General features: G+C 41.7%; 1 protein-coding gene across 1 annotated transcript in view; it reads right to left on the bottom strand.

The window, feature by feature from the left end:
• fbxw4 (F-box and WD repeat domain containing 4) overlaps positions 1 to 17126 on the bottom strand; it is a 293683-nt gene extending 276557 nt beyond the window's left edge. Inside the window, exon 1 of the mRNA XM_034184427.1 lies at positions 16782 to 17126. Within this exon, the coding sequence (XP_034040318.1) occupies positions 16782 to 16845 (64 nt within the window). The 5' untranslated portion in view covers positions 16846 to 17126. The remainder of the gene's footprint in view (positions 1 to 16781) is intronic.
• Positions 17127 to 26660: the final 9534 nt, after the last annotated feature.

Genomic DNA, 26660 nt, shown 5'->3' with positions numbered 1-26660 from the left:
AAACAAACTTTAAATATGACCAGTGAGAGGACTTCCGGGGCAGCGAGGAACGAGATGGCAGCCCCCCCACACACACACAAAAAAAATATGGAAAGACTGAAAATGTGAAATTAAACTGACAAGAAATGAGCGGGGGATGAGGACAAAGAAGTGTAAGGAAGAAAAACATGTCCAAAGACCAAGAAGAATGCGAATTGGAAGACAGGGCGGCAGACCAGGATAATGGCGGCCGCGGAAAAAACCAGCTCGCTGTTGGAGGGACTCGTCGCTATCATGACAGAGATACGAGACCTCAAAAAGTAGCTGAAGGAGGATCTCTCGAAATTCAAGGACGAGTTTAAGAAGGAGATGAGACGAGAGTTCGTTGTATTTAAGGACAAAATGAAGCGAAAAGTAGCTCAAAATGCTGCCAATATCCAACAACAGCAGAAGGACAGGTGAGGGTGGTGGAGCTAGAAGAATGGAGCACAGAGGCAAGAGAAGCGATCCTCACCCTGCTAAAGCAACAAACAACACTACAAGACAAGTTGACTGAAGTGGAAGGACATGGAAGACGTCGTAACTTGAGAATCTACAACATAACCGCTGGTGGAGGATCTCCGCTGCCAGGAACTCGGAATACCGGAGAGCACCGATCTACACATCCAACGAGCACATAGAAATCTCGGAAGAAAGCCTCCGCCGGGAGCACCCCGAGGTCTACTGTTGTCAACTTTATGAAATATGAAACCAAAGAGAAAATTCTGACCAAAGCCTGGAAAGAAAAAAATCCAAGTCGAGGGGAGACAGATTTTTTTTGATCACGATTATCCCACCGAGGTAATGATGAAACGCAAATCTTTTTATGAGATCAAAAAAGTTCTCAAAGACAAAAAGATACACTTTCAGACACCCCTGAGCAGGATACAGATCCACTGGTTAGACGGACCCAAGATCTAAAACAGCACTGAAGACAGCGCAAGACATGAAGAAAAGAGGGCTGGAGAGCAGCAGACGGCACAGTGGCTCGGGCGGCGGCTGCCCCCCCATTGGAGGAACAGATCCTGGGATTGTGATGCCGCGCTGGAGGGAGGCCCCACAATCCCCGTTTTACAGGACGTTAACAATGCAACAAAATGACGTTATGGTGGTGTCACTGAACGTTAATGGATTAAACAAAATGAAAAAAAGAGATAAAGTCTTAGCAAAGTTTAGAAGCAAGAAAATGTAGGTTATTTTCCTGCAAGAGACTCATCTTTCCCGAGAGGAACATGCAAAGTTCAAAAAGCTAGGTTATAGGAAGTCATTTTCTAGTTCCTTTGGGAAAAACCATAACAGGGGTGTGGCCGTACTAATTTCTAACACAGTGACCTTTAAACTGAAGAAAGAAGTAGCTGATAAGGAGGGGAGGAATATTATGATTAATGGAAAATTTGAAAACCAACCTGTGACCTTGCTCAACATATATTTGGGTTCAATGAAAAATCTGTGGATTGCATTAGAGCAACTTATCAAGAACCTACAGCAAGGATTAAAGTAAATGGCAGTCTGACAAAATGATTCAATCTGGAAAGGGGACAAGACAGGGTTGTGGCCTCTCCCCGGGTCTCTTTGCACTGTTTATCGAACCTTTGGCCCAGCTGATCAGGCAGGAGGAAATTAAAGGGGTGAAAATAAGAGCCGAGGAACATAAGATAGGATTATTTGCGGAAGATATATTTTTAAAACAACCCAATGAAAGCTTCCCAAAAATAATAAAGTTATTAGAAAGTTATGGGAAATCCTCAGGATACAAGATAAACATCACAAAAACACAGATTTTGTCATTTAATTATAATCCATACCAAGAAATAAAGGGCACCTACAAGCTCAAGTGGAATGCTAAATCAATAAAAGATAAAATAAGATAAACTTTATTGATCTCACAGAGGAGAAATTCACATGTTACGTCAGCTCTTAAGAAAACACACAAGGTGGGTGCAAATAGAGGAAAATGTTCATCAAACAATGTGTGCAAGGATAAGTAATCATAATAATAATAATACTTGTAACAGTACAAGACATAAAAAATGATGGAGAAATAGAATATACTATATTTATATATACATACATACATACATACATTTACAATAAAATATTTGGGAGTAAATATTACAAAAGGACTGGAAAAATTACTGTATATGAGGCAAATTATACAAAAATAAATCAAGAAATTAAGAGAGACCTGGAGAGATGTTCTGCTACCATCCTGGATTTCACCTCAAGAACAGAAACAATCAAGATAAATATTCTCCCAAGACTTCTATACTTGTTTCAGTCCCTTCCAGTAGCAATCCCACAGAAGCTGTTTGTGGTATGGGATAAGTGGATATTGAGGTTTCATATGGGGAGGAAAGAAAGCTAGGATCAGGTATAAAACTCTGCAGCTCCCTAAAGACAAAGGAAGATTGGCTTTGCCAGGTATCCAGGAATACCTTTATGCTGCACAAATCAGACCCTTGACATATTGGTGTAATGATAAATATTGGGTGAAATGGAAAAGTATAGAAATGGCCATGACACATACTGAGGTACGAAATCTAATTGCAGAAAGAGGATTATTAAGAAAACTGTCCAATCAACTGGATGTAATAACCATAAACACAACTGAAATATGGAACACTGTCTGTGAAAGGTACAAGGTGGAGAAAGAAAAACAGATTTTGAGCTGGTTTGCATTTGATGACAGATTTATCCCAGGGATATATGATGAAGGGTTTAAACAATGGTCACAAAAAGGAATCACAGCGATATGCAGAATGATGGATCAGGACAGACTACAGAGTTTTGAAAAGTTACGGGATAGGTTCAGACTAGAACAAAACGACCAATATAGACACCTGCAAATAAAGGATTACTATGAGAAAGAGATCAAAGTGGCCACCAACAATGAAATTATTGAGGTATTTCAGGAAGCATACAAAGGAGAAAAATGCAGAGTAATCTCAGTTCGATATAGAAACTTGATGTTGTGCAATAAATCCTCCTCTCTGAATATCAAGGAGAAGCAGGAAAAGGAAGTGAATGAAGAAATAACTGAGGAGGAATGGCAGAGTATTTGTAAAACACAGTGCACATCCACTAGCTCCAGGATCTGGAGGGAATTCAACTGGAAAAGTATGGTCAGGGTCTTCATAACTCCAAAGCTCAGAAAAGCAGTGGCGTCTACACCGCAACAGTGCTGGAGAGCAAGTTGACACATAGATGCAGACCGTACCCATATATTCTGGGCCTGCCAAAAGATAAAAGGGTATTGGGACAAAATATGGCAATGCCAACAAAAGTTTACAAGATACCAAAAACATTCAAGATACTCTACTTGGGGAACTTAACACAAAATATAATTCAAAAAAAGGACGAGTATCTTGGAAAGGTATTGTTATCGGCAAGCAAAAAAACAATTACAAGATTATGGCATAAACCAGAGCCACCGACCGAGGGGCAGTGGGTGTGCACTGTGGAAGAAATTTTTCTAATGGAGAAACTTACACACAAACTGAGATTGCAAGAAGTGCAGTTCAAGACCAAATGGGGGACAAGAAGAGGACACCACCACTATAAATCGCCAACAAGAACATTGATGAGCGATTGTTTGCTAAGATATTCAGACACTTTGTGACAGCCCCCACCTGAGTGATTGTGTACCAGTTTGTTCTCTGTTTGTTATTACCTTTGTGCATCTTTTTCGCAGTAAAAAATAAGTTTAAAAAATGACCAGTGAGGGTGCCTCCCTAACACCCAGAGGCAAACTGTACCACAGTCTGGGTGCAACAACCGAAAAAGCCCCGCTCCCCCGATCATTCTCTTTGACCTGGACACTTACAGGAGCAGCTGGTCAGCTGACCTGAGAGACCAAGTAGGTACATAAGGCTGAAGACGCCCAGAGAGGTACGATGGAGCTAAACCATGGAGAGACTTAAAAACAAACATAAGAATTTTTAAATGAACCCGCAACCAGTGAAGTGCAGCCAGGACAGCAGTCATATACTCCCTCCCTTGAGCTCCTGTCAAAAGCTGCGCTGCAGCATTCTGGAACAACTGCAGATGGAAGAGAATGAGTGATTTACTCCCACATAGAGTGAACTGCAGTAATCCAGACAAAATGACACAAAAACATGAATAACCAAGTCGAAATGTTGCCTGGAAAGAAAAGGTTTCAGTGCTGCCAAACACCTCAAATGATTAAAATCCAGATTTTACCACTGCTGCAATTTGACTGTCTAATTTAAGATCACCGTCCAGCTTAAAAACAAGATTAACAGTAACAGGTTTAAAATATGCTTCCAGGGGTCCCAAATCGACAGAGGAGGCCTCACAAAGACGACTAGGTCCAAAAACCACCACCTGTTTTCTTTTCATTAAAACTTAGAAAATTCAAGGCAAGCCAGGCTTTAATATCCTCTAAACACGCCAGGAGCCGTTTCAATGTCTGACCGTCCCTCTGAGTCACAGGCAGAAGAATTTCTACCTTTTTTTATGTAGACATCCGCAGATATATCTGTATCTCCAAAATATCAGTATCATATCAGTCCCTGAAAACTCTGTATCAGTCTACTTTGAACAACTGAAGAATTTGTGCACAAATGGTCAGACGCAGTAAGACGAGACCATCTGGAGCTCGTCCTCGCCGGGTCTGGACCTCGCAGCAGCACACTGTACTGAGAGCGGTCCAAAGCCCAGCTGTGCAGTCGTCAGTCATCAGCAGCCAACGTTAACTGCCCGCTAACATGGATTTTAATCCATTTGTGAACAGAAGTCTTAGAGGTTTCAATTCAATTCATGAAAAAAGGGAACAAAAGCGGAAATGTTTTTGTTGAGTATAATTTTGCACAATGAGAAAGTCGTTCTGAGCGGCACAGACTTCCTGAGAGGTCGGAGGAGAGAACTGTTGGGTATTTTCTCCTCCAAACATTTTTAAACCTTTAACAAGACAAACAGAGTCAAGAAACACCAGTGAGACAGAAAGTCAAATATTACGCGCGGAGTGCGGCCAGGCTGTACACCAAGGCTACACTAAAGTCTGGCCTGCTTTTCCGCTCTTTTTATTAAGAGACGCCCTCATCACATAAACAAGAAACTTGTCCTAAGGGTGGGGGTAATGATGCAAGACAAGTTTCTTCCCATAACATAAACGCATACGTCAAGTGCAGCTGTAAGGAAGAACACTTCAGGTCAGCACATCTCGTTCGTCTGTTGCAGTTATCAGCTGTTTTGCATCTGCCTGGAACACTAAGCATCACAATCAGTCAAAATTCAACCTTCAGTTCTTTTACTCCCAGTCGTTAGCGGCTACGAAAACAAAGTTATGTTATAACAATAAGTACATCCAGTCCTTCATTCCCAGTTCAGATTGACCCCAGAGTGCTAAAACAAAATTGAATTCTCAGGATTGCATTAAGACAGGTGCAAAACAGCACATCTCCGTTCTCATGAGAAAGAAGACAAAGCTAAAACAAGGTTGAATAACACGTACGTTCTCAGGGTGAAGTGCAAAACAGCACAACACCGTTCTCATGAGAAAGAAGACAAAGCTACAAATGTTTAACAGTGATAACATATATATATATATAAAATCCTTAACAAGAACGCTGGTGCCAGCAGGATGTGAACATACCGGCGCTGCACAGCGTCACCTGCCCTCACACGCTGAAGCTCCTGATATTACCTTCAGCGCAGACACGTTGCCGAGCGCCAGCACGCTGAACCTTGCTGCTGCTCAGGGGACAAACGAGGACTCCACCCGTTAAACGTCCATCACACTCACAGCAGCTGCATCCGCTCAGCATGTTTGGGAAACGGAAAACAGCAGAACAGTTGTTCCCAGGCACGGCCCACACGCTGCTGCTGCTGCTGCAGGTGGAGGTGCATGAAGGTGTCGCACCGCTGCTGATGCCCACAGAGGCGCCACAGCGGCTTCCACCGTCTGCAACTTTCCTGCCACGACATAACGCTGCCTAGTGCCACAAACAGCACCACATGGAGGAGGGCTCACGACCCGCAAAGGTTTGGATAAAATAAGCAGATGGCAGCAGAGAGAAGAGGACGTCTGATCAGGATCCTGTGGGACGCGTACAAGGAGAAGAGTCGACCACGAGCCGTAACTCAAACACAGTGACTACATACTCACCATACTTTGGAAATACATAAATCTTCGAATAAAATAAACAAAAAGCTCAGCCTGGGGGGGAGGGATTATTTATAACAAATATGCATTTGATAAGTCACCAATTGCGAATTTTTGATTTGGGGGGGGAAAAATCCATTATGCACTGTTATTGCCTAAAAACTCAAAGTAACTCTCTGATATGTTTGTGAAAAATATATATTTTATTTCAGAAAGTAGCAAATAATACAAATCAATCTAATGAGTTAATTAATAATCTTTAAGTATATAATGTAGTTTTCATGTAATGCAATTCATTATGTTTGCTGATTGTTCAAGACAAACTGCGTTTAAGGCCCGGTCCCACAGCACACCGTGTTAGCTGAACAAAGAAAAAAAGTCACAAATTGTCGAGAAAAAGTGGACGAATGAGCCGGCACTTCTCCTGTCACCGAAAAGTCTGCGAGTGCAGAGTGCATAAAAGAACAAAACAAAACTGAAACTAACAAAAGAAAAACAAAGCAAACAGTAACCTTGATGCTTTTAAACAAAATCAAAATGAAGCACCAGCATGTGATCATTTCTGCAGCGACTCTGTGCTGTCCACAGCCACCTGCAGCTCCGCCGTCTCAACAAAGAGCCGCAACAAAAAAATACAGTCAGACAAATCAGGACTGTGACGAGAGCTGGTGAGTAAACAAGTGAACAAACTAGCAAAGGAGTGGTGGCTGAGAACAGCTTAAAGTAGACCTGCAATGAAATAAATGTGGTCAGATCTCAGAAAGAAATAGCTGATATGTATTTATAAGACCCTTATGAGTGCAGTAAAGTAAATCTGTAAGCCCAAATTTGTAATTCAGCGGAGAAATCTTCGTTTAAAAATGACAAATTTGCTGCTAAAATTTGGCCCTCAGCGAAAACTGTTTGTACAGCCGTATCATTGCAGTGACGTGAGGGACAAGACGGAGCGCTCGCGCCTTCAGTCCGATCCCGCATTGAAATTGATTTTATCTGTTAGTAATGTTACTTATACACATCCTGGTTTCAACATCCAAAGGTAAGCTGCAATGAATGTGAGATACAACTCTGCATGCTCAGATCAGCAGCGACATCCACAGCGGGCGACGTTCTTCCCTGACGCCTCGCTCTCACTGCCTCCGATGCACTTACTGAGTCTGCGTGCTCGGTAAACGCTGCAGCGGGCCACTCACGTCGCCCCCGTGTCTGCTGTGCAGCCGGCACCACCTCCCTGTTTACTGAATGGAGGTGCAGCCAACTTGGCAACAAGTCCAGAGACTACGCTCGCTGTTTTGATGCGAAGCGGCCGGCCGCCTGCAAGGACAGATTTCTTGTGGAAAAATCTGCAGTGTCACACGGTCTCGCTAACCGCAGCCACAGAGCTCCATGGCCACTGAGAGAGGTTTATATCTTTTTAATGACTTGGATTCTTTGTGAGTCCTGCATCCGTACCCCGCGACGGTAACACCGGAGGCTAAAGACAGTAGATTTTCAATGTGACACCACTCAATCAAACAGGCATATGAAAAAGTCCCCAAAAATTATTTTCAAGCAAAAATAAAAGAAATATATACTCACCAAACATACCGCAAGACAAAATGAAGTTTTTAAAAAGTTGATCCTTCCATATAAGATGAGAAAAAGGTGCTTTTGTAAGAGATGCAAACTGACGTAAATCCACAAATTACAGTTGGCGTGAGCAATGCATGCTGGGATAGAGTCTTCTCTTTGACGTCTCGGCAACGTCCCGGATGTGCTGACAGTTTCGCGGAGGGCCAAATTTTAGCTGTAAATTTGTCATTTTTAAATGAAGATTTCTCCGTTGAATGACAGATCTGGACTTGCAGATTTACTTTACTACAACCCCTGGCAAAAGTTATGGAATCTCCGGCCTCAGAGGATGTTCATTCAGTTGTTTAATTTTGTAGAAAAAAAGCAGATCACAGACATGACACAAAACTAAAGTCATTTCAAATGGCAACTTTCTGGCTTTAAGAAACACTATAAGAAATCAGGAAAAATAATTGTGGCAGTCAGTTACAGTTACTTTTTTAGACCAAGCAGAGGGAAAAAATATGGAATCACTCAATTCTGAGGAAAAAATGATGGAATCATGAAAAACAAAAGAACGCTCCAACACATCACTAGTAGTTTGTTGCACCACCTCTGGCGTTTATAACAGCTTGCAGTCTCTGAGGCATGGACTTAATGAGTGACAAACAGTACTCTTCATCAATCTGGCTCCAACTTTCTCTGATTGCTGTTGCCAGATCAGCTTTGCAGGTTGGAGCCTTGTCATGGACCATTTTCTTCAACTTCCACCAAAGATTTTCAATTGGATTAAGATCGCTTCCTTAGCCCATTGTAACCTTGTTTTTTTCTGTTTAGGTGTTAATGATGGCTTTTGTTTAGCTTTTCTGTATGTAAATCCCATTTCCTTTAGGCGGTTTCTTACAGTTCGGTCACAGACGTTGACTCCAGTTTCCTCCCATTCGTTCCTCATTTGTTTTGTTGTGCATTTTTCGATTTTTGAGACATATTGCTTTAAGTTTTCTGTCTTGACGCTTTGATGTCTTCCTTGATCTACCAGTATGTTTGCCTTTAACAACCTTCCCATGTTGTTTGTATTTGGTCCAGAGTTTAGACACAGCTGACTGTGAACAACCAACATCTTTTGCAACACTGCGTGATGATTTACCCTCTTTTAAGAGTTTGATAATCCTCTCCTTTGTTTCAATTGACATCTCTCGTGTTGGAGCCATGATTCATGTCAGTCCACTTGGTGCAACAGCTCTCCAAGGTGTGTTCACTCCTTTTTAGATGCAGACTAACGAACAGATCTGATTTAATGCAGGTGTTAGTTTTGGGGATGAAAGTTTACAGGGTGATTCCATAATTTATTCCTCAGAATTGAGTGAGTCCATATTTTTTTCCCTCTGCTTGGTCTAAAAAAGTAACCGTTACTGACTGCCACAATCTTTTTTCTTGATTTCTTATAGTGTCTCTTAAAGCCAGAAAGTTGCCATTTGAAATGACTTTAGTTTGTGTCATGTCTATCTGCTTTTTTTCTACAAAATTAAACAACTGAATGAACATCCTCCGAGGCCGGTGATTCCATAATTATTGCCAGGGGTTGTACATTCAGAAGGATCTTATGTGTAAATATAAGTCATTTTTTGGTCCAAAGATCTGACTGCATTTATTTCAATGCATGGACAGGTCTACTTTAAGTAAAGCAGGCGGTGATTAGGTAACGAGAAACGTGTAGGAGAAGATTCTGGAAAAGGGGCATGGCCGGAGGACAAAGACAGAGAAAGGTGCAAGATAGTGAGGTAGGGAAAACAAAAAGTGGAGTGATGAAAGACACAAGAGCAAGTGCAAGAGTGTGAGTGAATGGAAACACTAAGCAGTTAGAACCAGAGTGAAAGACAAAGACACAATGGCAGGTACAAGATAAAGTGATAAAACAACCAGATCTGACAGAGACAAACGAGAACAAAGATAAATCAAAAACCGGAGGCAGAATAAAACACTAATATGAAAATGAACGCACTAAGCATAAACTGAAAAGTGAACCATCAGAAGATAAATACTAAGACAAAACTAAGATGGAACTGACCATGGCTAAAGTATGGAACTAAAGAAAACAAACTAGAAGCAAAACACAGACTAAATGATGAACAAGAAAACAAAACCCAAGACGACAGTACAACAGATAATTCAACATATGATAAGAACAAAACAAACCAGTGATTAAACTAAGGATTAGACAATGAAAGCACAGACAAAACAAGGACTGGACTGAAAACTGGCTAAAAAATAAAACAAGACAGAGAATAAATGATGACCCAAAAACAAAACTAGGGACAAAAGTAAGATGCACAGAAAGGGGATGATCAGAACCAAACTAAGAAGAGAATTAACATGTGACAAAAATAAAAACTATTAAATCAAGACCAGGGCAGACAGTGGGTAAAGGGGAAAAAGAACATCATGAACCAGAAACCTGACAGTATGTGGGAAGAAAACCCCGGTAGACTACTTTGTGTCCCTAGAGTGAAAAAAGTCTGGAAACCGGAAATGTTACAATACAGTTTCTGTTTGTAACAAACCAGTTAGGGAAAAAATTCTGGTTGAAAGTCGTGTTTTAAACTCACAGTGGAAAGTAATCTGTACATCATGATCTAAAGAAATAAAAATCTAAAAGCCAAAATGATGTAAGTAAGTGCCCCCTATAACTAGTATCACTTTTACAGCCAGTCTTCTTCAGACAAGTCAGGGGATGAACACACGAACATTTCCAAGACACTGATTATGTCTTAGACTTTATTTCCCTCAGTAATTAAGAAACACACACACAGTGTGGTATACACACACACACACACACACACACACATCCTGGCACTGGGCGGTAAATCTGTCCAGAGGCGGCAGTTCACAATGACAGAGAGACTGGTGAGGGAAGCCACAAGATGACAAGACAACTCTGAAGGTGTTATCAGCTTCTGTGACTGGAGACACACTGATCCAGTCTCATGTCAGTGTCCAAGTGGACACTGACACACACACACACACACACACACACACACACACACACACACACACACACACACACACACACACACACACACACACAGAAGTGAAAGTGGAACTCATGCAAGGGTTCAGTCGATGATTTGGATCAGTGATCACTAACTGCATTTGGCTGCTCTGAGCTTCCGTAGCTTTACTGCGGGTCTACAGAACTGGGATAAAAGTCAAAATAGGAAAATAGGCAAATACTGATGTGGGAGGTTTTGCTGATTTTCAACATTTTCCAGGTTCAAAATTCCTCACATGGAGGACTGTCTTCTGTTTTATAGGAAACTAGATCAGGAATCTTCTGAGTTTACTGCTGGTAAATGACGAGGTCATGGGGAGAAGGTTCGTCCGCCATCAGTGTGGTTAAAGAACAGAAAGCTGTGTGACGGTCTGGGCTGGAACCCGTGCAGACGTGCGCGGCACTAAGCTGGTGGCCTTAAATGAGTCATTTCCTGTGACTCAGGACAAACTCGTGATGTTTAAGAAACACAGGACCTGATTCCTCATGAAGTTCTCGCAGCTTTAGAGACTCTGGGTGGGCAGGGCTCTGGCTCCGCCCATCAGAAATAAAAAACCAGGACAGACATCACAGACGACCCAGCCAATTAAGTTGAAGGGGCGTGTCTACACGCCTCCCAGACAGCGTTTTTCTGTTCAAGAGACGTTTAACAAGCAAGTCGTGTTCATAAATATCACTTAATAAGCCTCGAACACAAATCCACAAACTGTCCAATCACCTTCTGCACAATCAGGTGGACGGAAAATAACATTTCTGGATCAGTAAACAGACAAACTGAACAGCAAGGACACGTGGTGTTTACATGGACAGTTAAAAATAATGTCCTCTGTGCAACACAAGGTGATTCAACACGTACAAACAGATGGAGAAAAAATTACTTTTAAACCTGTTTCAAATATTTTTAACTTGAAACGTGAAATAGAAGATTACAACAAAAATCACGTGTTAAATATGTTACCGTTTCATCAGACTGACGCAGACCTGATCCAGTTTTACTCCGTTAACTATTAACCTAAAGTAAACACACCACAAATAAATGTCACGATGACACGTGACGCCACCGCGGGGCTCCGGTGCCACTCCGGCGCCGCGGGGCTCCGGTGCCACTCCGGCGCCGCGGGGCTCCGGTGCCACTCCGGCGCCGCGGGGCTCCGGTGCCACTCCGGCGCCGCGGGGCTCCGGTGCCACTCCGGCGCCGCGGGGCTCCGGTGCCACTCCGGCGCCGCGGGGCTCCGGTGCCACTCCGGCGCTGCGGGGCTCCACAAATGGAAGCTTCAAACAGTTCAGGCTGACGCTGGAGGCTGGATCTGTTCAGGTTTGAGGTGTAACTGCAGACAGGATCTTTCAGGTACTTCATACATTCAAAAAAACTTCAAAAATATACTTTTTAAATGCACAATCAGCTCTCGACATTAACGGGTGTCCGATGGTCAGGGACAAGTACAAAATGTAACGGGACAACACAGAGCCCCTAGAAAGTTCTCTGAATTGGACAAGTCTAATTTTTCTTTCTAAAGTGGTCAAATTATTTATTTTTTGCTTTATAAGGCGTTTTGGAGCTTTTCTGGACCATAAGCACTGCGGCCGGTGAAATCACTGACAATAAAGGCGGATTCACCGGATCATGTTGCTGATGGATCACGTCTGATCTGTGATCTGTACAGACAGATCAGCATGCAGGATTACTTCAGTTTACATAAGTCTGATTTTTTTGTAACAATCAATTTTTACACATTTGCGGAAAAATTACAGTTACACTGCACATGAGCACAGCCTGAGAAAAACAGCCCCATGGGGGCGCTGTGGAGTACAGCTTTTCTGCAAAAGCTGCATTTATGAGTCTGCTGTGCACCCTGTTGAAGAATAAATGAAAACTGGAATCCCAGAAGGATCAACACACAACGCCGTGTGTTTCTTAACAATAAGATCAACTTTATTTATCCTGAAGGAAATTATTTTGCCAGACAGCCGAAACAGTAAACAATGTTTTGTTTTCTGGAAAATAACTACAACAAATTAAAACAAACACACACACACACACACACACACACACAATCATTATCCTGAAACTAAACCTCTTATCATCATCATCATCATCTTCTGTGTGAGTTATTTGAAGCTGAATGAAAGATCAAAATGTTCTGTGACTCAAACATCTGTTCAGGAGTTTGGTGCAGGTGTGAGCTGGTGGGAGAGTCTGAAGGTCAAAGGTTGAAGGTGTTTATGAGAAATGTTAAAGAATGTTATAAAGCTCAGTTTTCATTTGCAAACATGTCACGAAGCTGGATGGAACGTGTAGACTTTATCATCAGTCTCATGTCTCAGTCCCTCCAACATCTGATAAATACAGAATGACATACACGTAAACATCATTAACTCCCACAAGTGAGGATCCACAAAATCAGACTGCAAGTTGTCTGAAAGTACGAGTTAATGAGGTTGACCAAAATAGGATCTTTTTGTTCCTCCTCTGGTTGCTGCAGCTCAGTGATGAGGGTGTCGTCAGTGTGAACGATTCCACACGATTCAAAGTTTTTGGATGTGACTCTTTAGATCCTTACTGCTGGTTCACATTGGGCTGGAATTCACACACACGCCTGCCACACGTGGGCAGGCGTGTGTGTGAATTCCAGCCCAATCGTCCGCCCTCATCGCTGACTGCAGCAGCTGGAGGATGAAGAAGAAATCATCATCCAGAATCATCCACACTGAAGGAAAAACAGTCAAATCAAAACTGACTTTCATACCGTCCACATTTTCAGGGTCCACAAATGGACTGCGAGTAAAACCGAAACGCAAGTTACGCAAACGTGACTTAAAGTTTACCTGTAGTTTCATTTTGGACATTTATTAGCTTCTGCTCTGCAGTCGCCTTCAAATATTACACTATTTTTAAATTTGTTAAAAGCAGCTCTGAGCCGCACACACACACACACACACACACACACACACAGAGAGAGACCAGAGTCTCCTTGTTGTCTTCCAGCTGCACGTGACATCCCACAATATGAATTCACTGATTATCACCTCGTTTCTGCTTCAAACTGACTTCAGAAGGATTTAAGAGGTTTTACTTTGTCATCTGATGGTTAATGATCACATTAATCCATTTAATGGCTTTGGGTGTGTCGTGGCGCAGATAACTGTGACAATTATTCATTTCTGGAAACAAACGCCAAATGTGACAAACATACTCCTTAGACATTACTCTTTTGTAAAAGTACATTAGCCACCGAAATCTTCAATAGGCTGCCAGGTAGGGGTCAATGAAGATTTACACAGGGATACACAGATTTACAAATGCTCCAATCATATTGAAAACTACACCACATTATGTGTCTGATCACAAAGATTCCAAAAAAGAAACATTTGGACTATCTATGACTGAATTCCGTGGACTTAAGAGGCAAAAACAGCAAGAATGGTGACAAAGGTCAATTTCAGCTTGTACAGGGGTCAAAAGTTGCTCTAATTTTGGTAAAAAGTGATGCAAATTATTGGTGGAGTTAATAAGGATATGTCACATGTCATGGAATCCAATGGACATCGACCTTGTTTGACCTTTACTTTGGAGACCAAACATTCAACACAGTCAAAACTGTTCCATTTATTAATCCAATTAGTACAACCAATAATTTGCATGTGCACTTTTGTATGCACAGGAAAGAATTCCGAGTCCCTTTATGTTGGGGACAGTATCAGGGTGAACCAATCAGACTTGTCATGTGATGATGATCAGCCAATCAGAGGTATTCTGTTCAATGCGTTTTTCCCTTTCAGTTATATTTAGCCTTATTTGATTTTTGGATAGTGGCTAACGGTATGTAGCCACTGTCAAAATACACAATTCTACTTGCATGGAACGCTTCTGATTGGTCACTGTAGGTCATGTGATTATGAGACTATGTAATTTTTTTACTTTTGTTTTCTATCTGTATGTAGCAGAAACTGCATTTAGACATTATGATCTTAAACACCATCAAATGTGCACTTTATACTTTAAGTAGAAAAAAGAAAATGCTTAAAATGGGGAGTTCAAACCCTAACCCTTCAGCTCACAAATCCAATTCCCTACATGCAACACTGCAATGGCTCCTGGACAGACCCCAACCAGAACACCCAAACTCAAATCCTACAGGATAATTAACATGACAACATGTGTGTGTGTATATATATATATATATATATATATATATATATATATATACACACACACACACACACACACACACACACACACACACACACACACACAGTGGGGCAAATAAGTATTTGATTCACTGTCAATTTTGAAGGTTTTCCCCTCTACAAACAATGTAGAGGTCTGTAATTTTTATCTTAGGTTCGTTTCAACTATGAGAGACAGAATCTAAAAAAAAAAAAAAAAAAAAAAAAGAGAAAATCACATTGATTTTTAAATAAATTATTTGCATTTTATTGCATGAAATAAGTATTTGACCCCCTGTTTCTCACAGACCTGTTAATTTTTCTTTAAGAAGCCCTCTTATTCTGCACTCTTTACCTGCACCTGTTTGAACTTGTTACCTGTATAAAAGACACCTGTTCACACACTCAATCAATCACACTCCAACCTGTCCACCATAGCCAAGACCAAAGAGCTGTCTAAGGACACCAGGGACAAAACTGTAGACCTGCACAAGGCTGGGATGGACTACAGGACAACAGGCAAGCAGCTTGGTAGAAGACAACTGTTCTGATTATTTATTAGAAAGTGGAAGAAACACAAGATGACTGTCAATCTCCCTCGGTCTGGGATTCCATGCAAGATCTCACTTTGTGGGGTAAGGATGATTCTGAGAAAGCTCAGAACTACACAGGAGGACCTGGTCAATGACCTGAAGAGAGCTGGGACCACAGTCACAAAGATTACATTAGTAACACATGATGCTGTCATGGTTTAAAATCCTGCAGGGCAGCAAGGTCCCCCTGCTCAAGCCAGCACATGTCCAGCCCCATTAGAAGATCACCAGTGACCATCTGGATGATCCAGAGGAGGCATGGGAGAAGGTCATGTGGTCAGATGAGACCATCACACTCTGGGGGTGCTGTTCTACAAAGAGGACAGGACGACTGCACTGTATTGAAGGGAGGATGGATGGGGTCATGTATTGCGAGATTTTGGCAAACAACCTCCTTCCTTCAGTAAGAGCATTGAAGATGGGTCATGGCTGGGTCTTCCAGCATGACAATGACCCCAAACACACAGCCAGGGCAACTAAGGAGGGGCTCTGTAAGAAGCATTTCAAGGTCCTGGAGTGGCCTGGCCAGTCTCCAGACCTGAACTCAATAGAAAACCTTTGGAGGGAGCTGAAACTCCAAACCTGAAAGATTTGGAGAAGATCTATATGGAGGAGTGGACCAAAATCCCTGCTGCAGTGTGTGAAAACCTGGTGAAAAACTACAGGAAACGTCTGACCTCTGGAACTGCAAACAACGGCAATAAAATGCAAATTAATTATTTAAATCATACAATGATTTTCTGATTTTTTATTTATTTTTTATTTTTTTTAAGATTCTGTCTCACAGTTAAAGTGAACCTACAACAAAAAATATCAACCTCAACATTCTTTGTAGGTGAGAAAAGTTGCAAAACTGACAGTGTATCAAATACTTATTTTCCCCACTGTGTGTGTGCATATATATATATATATATATATATATATATATATATATATATATATATATGCACACACACTTATTTGTAAAATGAAAATCCAAATCATCAGAACACACTTATTTCCAGTGTGGTCCGTTGTGACACACGGCCCCGCTCTCCCCTACTTCAGGCTGCTGCTGAACTTAATCCCAGAAAAAGTTTCAAACACAGACATTTGCTGACACAAAGTTCATTCCCACACAATGTCTTCCTTTATGTTGACTAACACACACACACACACACACACACACACACACACACACACACACACACACACACAGTGAAGAAAATAACTTCTAGCCGTGTTAAAAACTCGAGCAGGGCGGAGACACCCAGCCAGCTCCCACGGACGGAGTGTTGTTTACCTGTGAGGAGCGCGGCGGGCAGCAGGCAGCAGTGGAAGAACCAGACTATCACCTGCAGATCCATGACTCCTCCGAGACTAAGAGTTCACTGAGTGCTCCATCAGAACCCACGAAAAGAAGGAGAGACACACAGAAAGAGGTCCAAAGTGTCACGGTGCGAGCGCGTGGAGCTCCTCCGGACGGAGACCCAGAGAGAGAGGTGGAAAAAATGAATCACAAGTCAGACTGAAGGAGCCATTCTGCACCTCCTCCTCACATGGAGCGCGCACACACACACACAGTGCGACACAACCAAACACTTTCCACACGAGTCGAAGCAACACGACGTGTCACAACGAAACAAACGTCTCAGGGCGCAGCAGCAGCGCCCTCTGGCGACCACACGGAGCGGTGACCAGAAAACAGCGCAAAAAAAAAAAAAACCCACAGTGGACAAAAACCTCACTGTCTCCTCTCAGTCCATCTTTTGCTTCCTAAAGTTTGTGTCCTTATTCTGAACAGTTTGTGTCCTTATTCTGAACGGTTTGTGTCCTTATTCTGAACGGTTTGTGTCCTTATTCTGAAGGGTTCACATCCTTATTCTGAACGGTTTGTGTCCTTATTCTGAAGGGTTCACATCCTTATTCTGAACGGTTTGTGTCCTTATTCTGAGGGGTTCGTGTCCTTATTCTGAGGGGTTCATGTCCTTATTCTGAAGGGTTTGTGTCCTTATTCTGAAGGGTTTGTGTCCTTATTCTGAAGGGTTCACCTCCTTTTTTTGTAGGGTTCACCTCCTTATTCTGAACGGTTTGTGTCCTTATTCTGAACGGTTTGTGTCCTTATTCTGAGGGGTTCGTGTCCTTATTCTGAACAGTTTCTGTCCTTATTCTGAACAGTTTCTGTCCTTATTCTGAGGGGTTCATGTCCTTATTCTGAACGGTTTGTGTCCTTATTCTGAGGGGTTCACGTCCTTATTCTGAATGGTTTGTGTCCTTATTCTGAACTGTTTGTGTCCTTATTCTGAACTGTTTGTGTCCTTATTCTGAACGGTTTGTGTCCTTATTCTGAAGGGTTCACATCCTTATTCTGAACGGTTTGTGTCCTTATTCTGAAGGGTTTGTGTCCTTATTCTGAAGTGTTCATCTCCTTTTTTTGTAGGGTTCACATCCTTATTCTGAACGGTTTGTGTCCTTATTCTGACGGGTTCATGTCCTTATTCTGAACAGTTTCTGTCCTTATTCTGAACGGTTTGTGTCCTTATTCTGAGGGGTTCATGTCCTTATTCTGAACGGTTTGTGTCGTTATTCTGAGGGGTTCATGTCCTTATTCTGAAGGGTTTGTGTCCTTATTCTGAAGTGTTCACCTCCTTTTTTTGTAGGGTTCACATCCTTATTCTGAACGGTTTGTGTCCTTATTCTGACGGGTTCATGTCCTTATTCTGAACAGTTTCTGTCCTTATTCTGAACGGTTTGTGTCCTTATTCTGAAGGGTTCACCTCCTTATTCTGAACGGTTTGTGTCCTTATTCTGAACGGTTTGTGTCCTTATTCTGAAGGGTTCACCTCCTTATTCTGAACAGTTTGTGTCCTTATTCTGAACGGTTTGTGTCCTTATTCTGAACGGTTTGTGTCCTTATTCTGAACAGTTTGTGTCCTTATTCTGAACGGTTTGTGTCCTTATTCTGAACGGTTTGTGTCCTTATTCTGAAGGGTTTGTGTCCTTATTCTGAACAGTTTCTGTCCTTATTCTGAACGGTTTGTGTCCTTATTCTGAACGGTTCGTGTCCTTATTCTGAACGGTTCGTGTCCTTATTCTGAACGGTTTGTGTCCTTATTCTGAGGGGTTCGTGTCCTTATTCTGAAGGGTTTGTGTCCTTATTCTGAAGGGTTCACCTCCTTTTTTTTGTAGGGTTCACATCCTTATTCTGAACGGTTTGTGTCCTTATTCTGAAGGGTTCACCTCCTTTTTTTGTAGGGTTCACCTCCTTATTCTGAGGGGTTCACATCCTTATTCTGAATGGTTCGTGTCCTTATTCTGAAGGGTTTGTGTCCTTATTCTGAAGGGTTCACCTCCTTTTTTTGTAGGGTTCACCTCCTTATTCTGAGGGGTTTGTGTCCTTATTCTGAACGGTTTGTGTCCTTATTCTGAGGGGTTCGTGTCCTTATTCTGAACAGTTTCTGTCCTTATTCTGAACAGTTTGTGTCCTTATTCTGAGGGGTTCGTGTCCTTATTCTGAGGGGTTCGTGTCCTTATTCTGAACGGTTTGTGTCCTTATTCTGAGGGGTTCGTGTCCTTATTCTGAACAGTTTCTGTCCTTATTCTGAACAGTTTGTGTCCTTATTCTGAGGGGTTCGTGTCCTTATTCTGAACAGTTTGTGTCCTTATTCTGAACGGTTTGTGTCCTTATTCTGAGGGGTTCACATCCTTATTCTGAATGGTTCGTGTCCTTATTCTGAACAGTTTGTGTCCTTATTCTGAATGGTTCATGTCCTTATTCTGAACAGTTTGTGTCCTTATTCTGAGGGGTTCGTGTCCTTATTCTGAACAGTTTGTGTCCTTATTCTGAACGGTTCGTGTCCTTATTCTGAACAGTTTGTGTCCTTATTCTGAACGGTTTGTGTCCTTATTCTGAACGGTTTGTGTCCTTATTCTGAACAGTTTGTGTCCTTATTCTGAACAGTTTGTGTCCTTATTCTGAACGGTTTGTGTCCTTATTCTGAACAGTTTGTGTCCTTATTCTGAGGGGTTCACATCCTTATTCTGAACGGTTTGTGTCCTTATTCTGAACGGTTTGTGTCCTTATTCTGAACGGTTTGTGTCCTTATTCTGAGGGGTTCACATCCTTATTCTGAACGGTTTGTGTCCTTATTCTGAACGGTTTGTGTCCTTATTCTGAACGGTTTGTGTCCTTATTCTGAGGGGTTCACATCCTTATTCTAAACAGTTTGTGTCCTTATTCTGAACGGTTTGTGTCCTTATTCTGAACAGTTTGTGTCCTTATTCTGAAGGGTTCACATCCTTATTCTGAACGGTTTGTGTCCTTATTCTGAGGTGTTCACATCCTTTTTTTGTAGGTTTCACCTCCTTATTCTGAGGGGTTCACATCCTTATTCTGAACGGTTTGTGTCCTTATTCTGAGGGGTTCATGTCCTTATTCTGAGCGGTTTCTGTCCTTATTCTGAACGGTTTCTGTCCTTATTCTGAACAGTTTGTGTCCTTATTCTGAGGGGTTCGTGTCCTTATTCTGAACAGTTTGTGTCCTTATTCTGAACGGTTTGTGTCCTTATTCTGAACGGTTTGTGTCCTTATTCTGAACAGTTTGTGTCCTTATTCTGAACGGTTTGTGTCCTTATTCTGAACGGTTTGTGTCCTTATTCTGAGGGGTTCACATCCTTATTCTGAATGGTTTGTGTCCTTATTCTGAACGGTTTGTGTCCTTATTCTGAGGGGTTCACATCCTTATTCTGAACGGTTTGTGTCCTTATTCTGAGGGGTTTGTGTCCTTATTCTAAACAGTTTGTGTCCTTATTCTGAACGGTTTGTGTCCTTATTCTGAACAGTTTGTGTCCTTATTCTGAACGGTTCTTGTCCTTATTCTGAACGGTTTGTGTCCTTATTCTGAGGGGTTCATGTCCTTATTCTGAGGGGTTCATGTCCTTATTCTGAAGGGTTTGTGTCCTTATTCTGAAGGGTTCACCTCCTTATTCTGAGGGGTTCACATCCTTATTCTGAATGGTTTGTGTCCTTATTCTGAAGGGTTTGTGTCCTTATTCTGAAGGGTTCACCTCCTTTTTTTGTAGGGTTCACCTCCTTATTCTGAACGGTTTGTGTCCTTATTCTGAACGGTTTGTGTCCTTATTCTGAGGGGTTCGTGTCCTTATTCTGAACAGTTTCTGTCCTTATTCTGAACAGTTTGTGTCCTTATTCTGAGGGGTTCATGTCCTTATTCTGAACAGTTTCTGTCCTTATTCTGAGGGGTTCATGTCCTTATTCTGAACGGTTTGTGTCCTTATTCTGAGGGGTTCACGTCCTTATTCTGAATGGTTTGTGTCCTTATTCTGAACTGTTTGTGTCCTTATTCTGAACAGTTTGTGTCCTTATTCTGAACGGTTTGTGTCCTTATTCTGAAGGGTTCACATCCTTATTCTGAACGGTTTGTGTCCTTATTCTGAAGGGTTTGTGTCCTTATTCTGAAGTGTTCATCTCCTTTTTTTGTAGGGTTCACATCCTTATTCTGAACGGTTTGTGTCCTTATTCTGAGGGGTTCATGTCCTTATTCTGAGGGGTTCATGTCCTTATTCTGAAGGGTTTGTGTCCTTATTCTGAAGGGTTCACCTCCTTATTCTGAGGGGTTCACATCCTTATTCTGAATGGTTCGTGTCCTTATTCTGAAGGGTTTGTGTCCTTATTCTGAAGGGTTCACCTCCTTTTTTTGTAGGGTTCACCTCCTTATTCTGAACGGTTTGTGTCCTTATTCTGAACGGTTTGTGTCCTTATTCTGAGGGGTTCGTGTCCTTATTCTGAACAGTTTCTGTCCTTATTCTGAACAGTTTGTGTCCTTATTCTGAGGGGTTCATGTCCTTATTCTGAACAGTTTCTGTCCTTATTCTGAGGGGTTCATGTCCTTATTCTGAACGGTTTGTGTCCTTATTCTGAGGGGTTCACGTCCTTATTCTGAATGGTTTGTGTCCTTATTCTGAACTGTTTGTGTCCTTATTCTGAACAGTTTGTGTCCTTATTCTGAACGGTTTGTGTCCTTATTCTGAAGGGTTAACATCCTTATTCTGAACGGTTTGTGTCCTTATTCTGAAGGGTTTGTGTCCTTATTCTGAAGTGTTCATCTCCTTTTTTTGTAGGGTTCACATCCTTATTCTGAACGGTTTGTGTCCTTATTCTGAGGGGTTCATGTCCTTATTCTGAACGGTTTGTGTCCTTATTCTGAGGGGTTCATGTCCTTATTCTGAACGGTTTGTGTCCTTATTCTGAGGGGTTCATGTCCTTATTCTGAACGGTTTGTGTCGTTATTCTGAGGGGTTCATGTCCTTATTCTGAAGGGTTTGTGTCCTTATTCTGAAGTGTTCACCTCCTTTTTTTGTAGGGTTCACATCCTTATTCTGAATGGTTTGTGTCCTTATTCTGACGGGTTCATGTCCTTATTCTGAACAGTTTCTGTCGTTATTCTGAACGGTTTGTGTCCTTATTCTGAAGGGTTCACCTCCTTATTCTGAACGGTTTGTGTCCTTATTCTGAACGGTTTGTGTCCTTATTCTGAAGGGTTCACCTCCTTATTCTGAACGGTTTGTGTCCTTATTCTGAACGGTTTGTGTCCTTATTCTGAACGGTTTGTGTCCTTATTCTGAACAGTTTGTGTCCTTATTCTGAACAGTTTGTGTCCTTATTCTGAACGGTTTGTGTCCTTATTCTGAAGGGTTCGTGTCCTTATTCTGAAGGGTTTGTGTCCTTATTCTGAAGGGTTTGTGTCCTTATTCTGAACGGTTCGTGTCCTTATTCTGAAGGGTTTGTGTCCTTATTCTGAACGGTTTGTGTCCTTATTCTGAGGGGTTCGTGTCCTTATTCTGAAGGGTTTGTGTCCTTATTCTGAACGGTTTGTGTCCTTATTCTGAAGGGTTTGTGTCCTTATTCTAAGGGGTTTGTGTCCTTATTCTAAGGGGTTTGTGTCCTTATTCTGAACAGTTTGTGTCCTTATTCTGAACAGTTTGTGTCCTTATTCTGAACGGTTTCTGTCCTTATTCTGAACGGTTTGTGTCCTTATTCTGAACGGTTTGTGTCCTTATTCTGAACAGTTTGTGTCCTTATCCTGAACAGTTTGTGTCCTTATTCTGAGGGGTTCATGTCCTTATCCTGAACAGTTTGTGTCCTTATTCTGAGGGGTTCATGTCCTTATTCTGAACAGTTTGTGTCCTTATTCTGAGGGGTTCATGTCCTTATTCTGAACGGTTTGTGTCCTTATTCGGAGGCGTTTGTGTCCTTATTCTGAGGGGTTCGTGTCCTTATTCTGAACAGTTTGTGTCCTTATTCTGAGGGGTTCATGTCCTTATTCTGAAGGGTTTGTGTCCTTATTCTGAAGGGTTCACCTCCTTTTTTTGTAGGGTTCACCTCCTTATTCTGAGGGGTTCACATCCTTATTCTGAATGGTTTGTGTCCTTATTCTGAGGGGTTCATGTCCTTATTCTGAACAGTTTGTGTCCTTATTCTGAACAGTTTGTGTCCTTATTCTGAACGGTTTGTGTCCTTATTCTGAACAGTTTGTGTCCTTATTCTGAACGGTTTGTGTCCTTATTCTGAACAGTTTGTGTCCTTATTCTGAACGGTTCACATCCTTATTCTGAACGGTTTGTGTCCTTATTCTGAACGGTTTGTGTCCTTATTCTGAACGGTTTGTGTCCTTATTCTGAACAGTTTGTGTCCTTATTCTGAACAGTTTGTGTCCTTATTCTGAGGGGTTCATGTCCTTATTCTGAAGGGTTTGTGTCCTTATTCTGAAGGGTTCACCTCCTTTTTTTGTAGGGTTCACCTCCTTATTCTGAAGGGTTCACATCCTTATTCTGAACGGTTTGTGTCCTTATTCTGAACAGTTTGTGTCCTTATTCTGAACAGTTTGTGTCCTTATTCTGAGGGGTTCATGTCCTTATTCTGAAGGGTTTGTGTCCTTATTCTGAAGGGTTCACCTCCTTTTTTTGTAGGGTTCACATCCTTATTCTGAACGGTTTGTGTCCTTATTCTGAACGGTTTGTGTCCTTATTCTGAGGGGTTCACATCCTTATTCTGAACGGTTTGTGTCCTTATTCTGAGGGGTTCATGTCCTTATTCTGAACAGTTTGTGTCCTTATTCTGAACGGTTTGTGTCCTTATTCTGAACGGTTTGTGTCCTTATTCTGAACAGTTTGTGTCCTTATTCTGAACGGTTCACATCCTTATTCTGAACGGTTTGTGTCCTTATTCTGAACGGTTTGTGTCCTTATTCTGAACGGTTTGTGTCCTTATTCTGAACAGTTTGTGTCCTTATTCTGAACAGTTTGTGTCCTTATTCTGAACGGTTTGTGTCCTTATTCTGAAGGGTTCACATCCTTATTCTGAACGGTTTGTGTCCTTATTCTGAGGTGTTCACATCCTTTTTTTGTAGGTTTCACCTCCTTATTCTGAGGGGTTCACATCCTTATTCTGAACGGTTTGTGTCCTTATTCTGAGGGGTTCATGTCCTTATTCTGAGCGGTTTCTGTCCTTATTCTGAACGGTTTCTGTCCTTATTCTGAACGGTTTGTGTCCTTATTCTGAGGGGTTCGTGTCCTTATTCTGAACAGTTTGTGTCCTTATTCTGAACGGTTCGTGTCCTTATTCTGAACGGTTTGTGTCCTTATTCTGAACAGTTTGTGTCCTTATTCTGAACGGTTTGTGTCCTTATTCTGAACAGTTTGTGTCCTTATTCTGAAGGGTTCACATCCTTATTCTGAACGGTTTGTGTCCTTATTCTGAGGTGTTCACATCCTTTTTTTGTAGGTTTCACATCCCTATTCTGAACGGTTTGTGTCCTTATTCTGAGGGGTTCATGTCCTTATTCTGAGCGGTTTCTGTCCTTATTCTGAATGGTTTCTGTCCTTATTCTGAACGGTTTGTGTCCTTATTCTGAGGGGTTCGTGTCCTTATTCTGAACAGTTTGTGTCCTTATTCTGAACGGTTTGTGTCCTTATTCTGAACGGTTTGTGTCCTTATTCTGAGGGGTTCACATCCTTATTCTGAACGGTTTGTGTCCTTATTCTGAGGGGTTTGTGTCCTTATTCTAAACAGTTTGTGTCCTTATTCTGAACGGTTTGTGTCCTTATTCTGAACAGTTTGTGTCCTTATTCTGAACGGTTCTTGTCCTTATTCTGAACGGTTTGTGTCCTTATTCTGAAGGGTTTGTGTCCTTATTCTGAACAGTTTGTGTCCTTATTCTGAACGGTTCTTGTCCTTATTCTGAACGGTTCATGTCCTTATTCTGAAGGGTTTGTGTCCTTATTCTGAAGGGTTCACCTCCTTTTTTTGTAGGGTTCACCTCCTTATTCTGAATGGTTCGTGTCCTTATTCTGAAGGGTTTGTGTCCTTATTCTGAAGGGTTCACCTCCTTTTTTTGTAGGGTTCACCTCCTTATTCTGAACGGTTTGTGTCCTTATTCTGAACGGTTTGTGTCCTTATTCTGAGGGGTTCGTGTCCTTATTCTGAACAGTTTCTGTCCTTATTCTGAACGGTTCACATCCTTATTCTGAACGGTTTGTGTCCTTATTCTGAACGGTTTGTGTCCTTATTCTGAACGGTTTGTGTCCTTATTCTGAACAGTTTGTGTCCTTATTCTGAACGGTTTGTGTCCTTATTCTGAACGGTTTGTGTCCTTATTCTGAACGGTTCACATCCTTATTCTGAACGGTTTGTGTCCTTATTCTGAATGGTTTGTGTCCTTATTCTGAACGGTTTGTGTCCTTATTCTGAACAGTTTGTGTCCTTATTCTGAACAGTTTGTGTCCTTATTCTGAACGGTTTGTGTCCTTATTCTGAAGGGTTCACATCCTTATTCTGAACGGTTTGTGTCCTTATTCTGAGGTGTTCACATCCTTTTTTTGTAGGTTTCACCTCCTTATTCTGAGGGGTTCACATCCTTATTCTGAACGGTTTGTGTCCTTATTCTGAGGGGTTCATGTCCTTATTCTGAGCGGTTTCTGTCCTTATTCTGAACGGTTTCTGTCCTTATTCTGAACGGTTTGTGTCCTTATTCTGAGGGGTTCGTGTCCTTATTCTGAACAGTTTGTGTCCTTATTCTGAACGGTTTGTGTCCTTATTCTGAACGGTTTGTGTCCTTATTCTGAACAGTTTGTGTCCTTATTCTGAACGGTTTGTGTCCTTATTCTGAACAGTTTGTGTCCTTATTCTGAAGGGTTCACATCCTTATTCTGAACGGTTTGTGTCCTTATTCTGAGGGGTTCATGTCCTTATTCTGAGCGGTTTCTGTCCTTATTCTGAATGGTTTCTGTCCTTATTCTGAACGGTTTGTGTCCTTATTCTGAGGGGTTCGTGTCCTTATTCTGAACAGTTTGTGTCCTTATTCTGAACGGTTTGTGTCCTTATTCTGAACGGTTTGTGTCCTTATTCTGAACGGTTTGTGTCCTTATTCTGAGGGGTTCACATCCTTATTCTGAACGGTTTGTGTCCTTATTCTGAGGGGTTTGTGTCCTTATTCTAAACAGTTTGTGTCCTTATTCTGAACGGTTTGTGTCCTTATTCTGAACAGTTTGTGTCCTTATTCTGAACGGTTCTTGTCCTTATTCTGAACGGTTTGTGTCCTTATTCTGAGGGGTTCATGTCCTTATTCTGAAGGGTTTGTGTCCTTATTCTGAAGGGTTCACCTCCTTTTTTTGTAGGGTTCACCTCCTTATTCTGAATGGTTCATGTCCTTATTCTGAAGGGTTTGTGTCCTTATTCTGAAGGGTTCACCTCCTTTTTTTGTAGGGTTCACCTCCTTATTCTGAACGGTTTGTGTCCTTATTCTGAACGGTTTGTGTCCTTATTCTGAGGGGTTCGTGTCCTTATTCTGAACAGTTTCTGTCCTTATTCTGAACAGTTTGTGTCCTTATTCTGAGGGGTTCATGTCCTTATTCTGAACAGTTTCTGTCCTTATTCTGAGGGGTTCATGTCCTTATTCTGAACGGTTTGTGTCCTTATTCTGAGGGGTTCACGTCCTTATTCTGAATGGTTTGTGTCCTTATTCTGAAGGGTTTGTGTCCTTATTCTGAAGTGTTCATCTCCTTTTTTTGTAGGGTTCACATCCTTATTCTGAATGGTTTGTGTCCTTATTCTGACGGGTTCATGTCCTTATTCTGAACAGTTTCTGTCCTTATTCTGAACGGTTTGT

The sequence above is a fragment of the Thalassophryne amazonica genome, chromosome 13 (genome assembly GCF_902500255.1).
Source record: "Thalassophryne amazonica chromosome 13, fThaAma1.1, whole genome shotgun sequence".
NCBI classification, from domain to species: Eukaryota; Metazoa; Chordata; class Actinopteri; order Batrachoidiformes; family Batrachoididae; genus Thalassophryne; species Thalassophryne amazonica.
The sequence above is the reverse complement of the archived record's forward strand: the minus strand, read 5'-3'. Positions and strand labels throughout refer to the sequence as shown.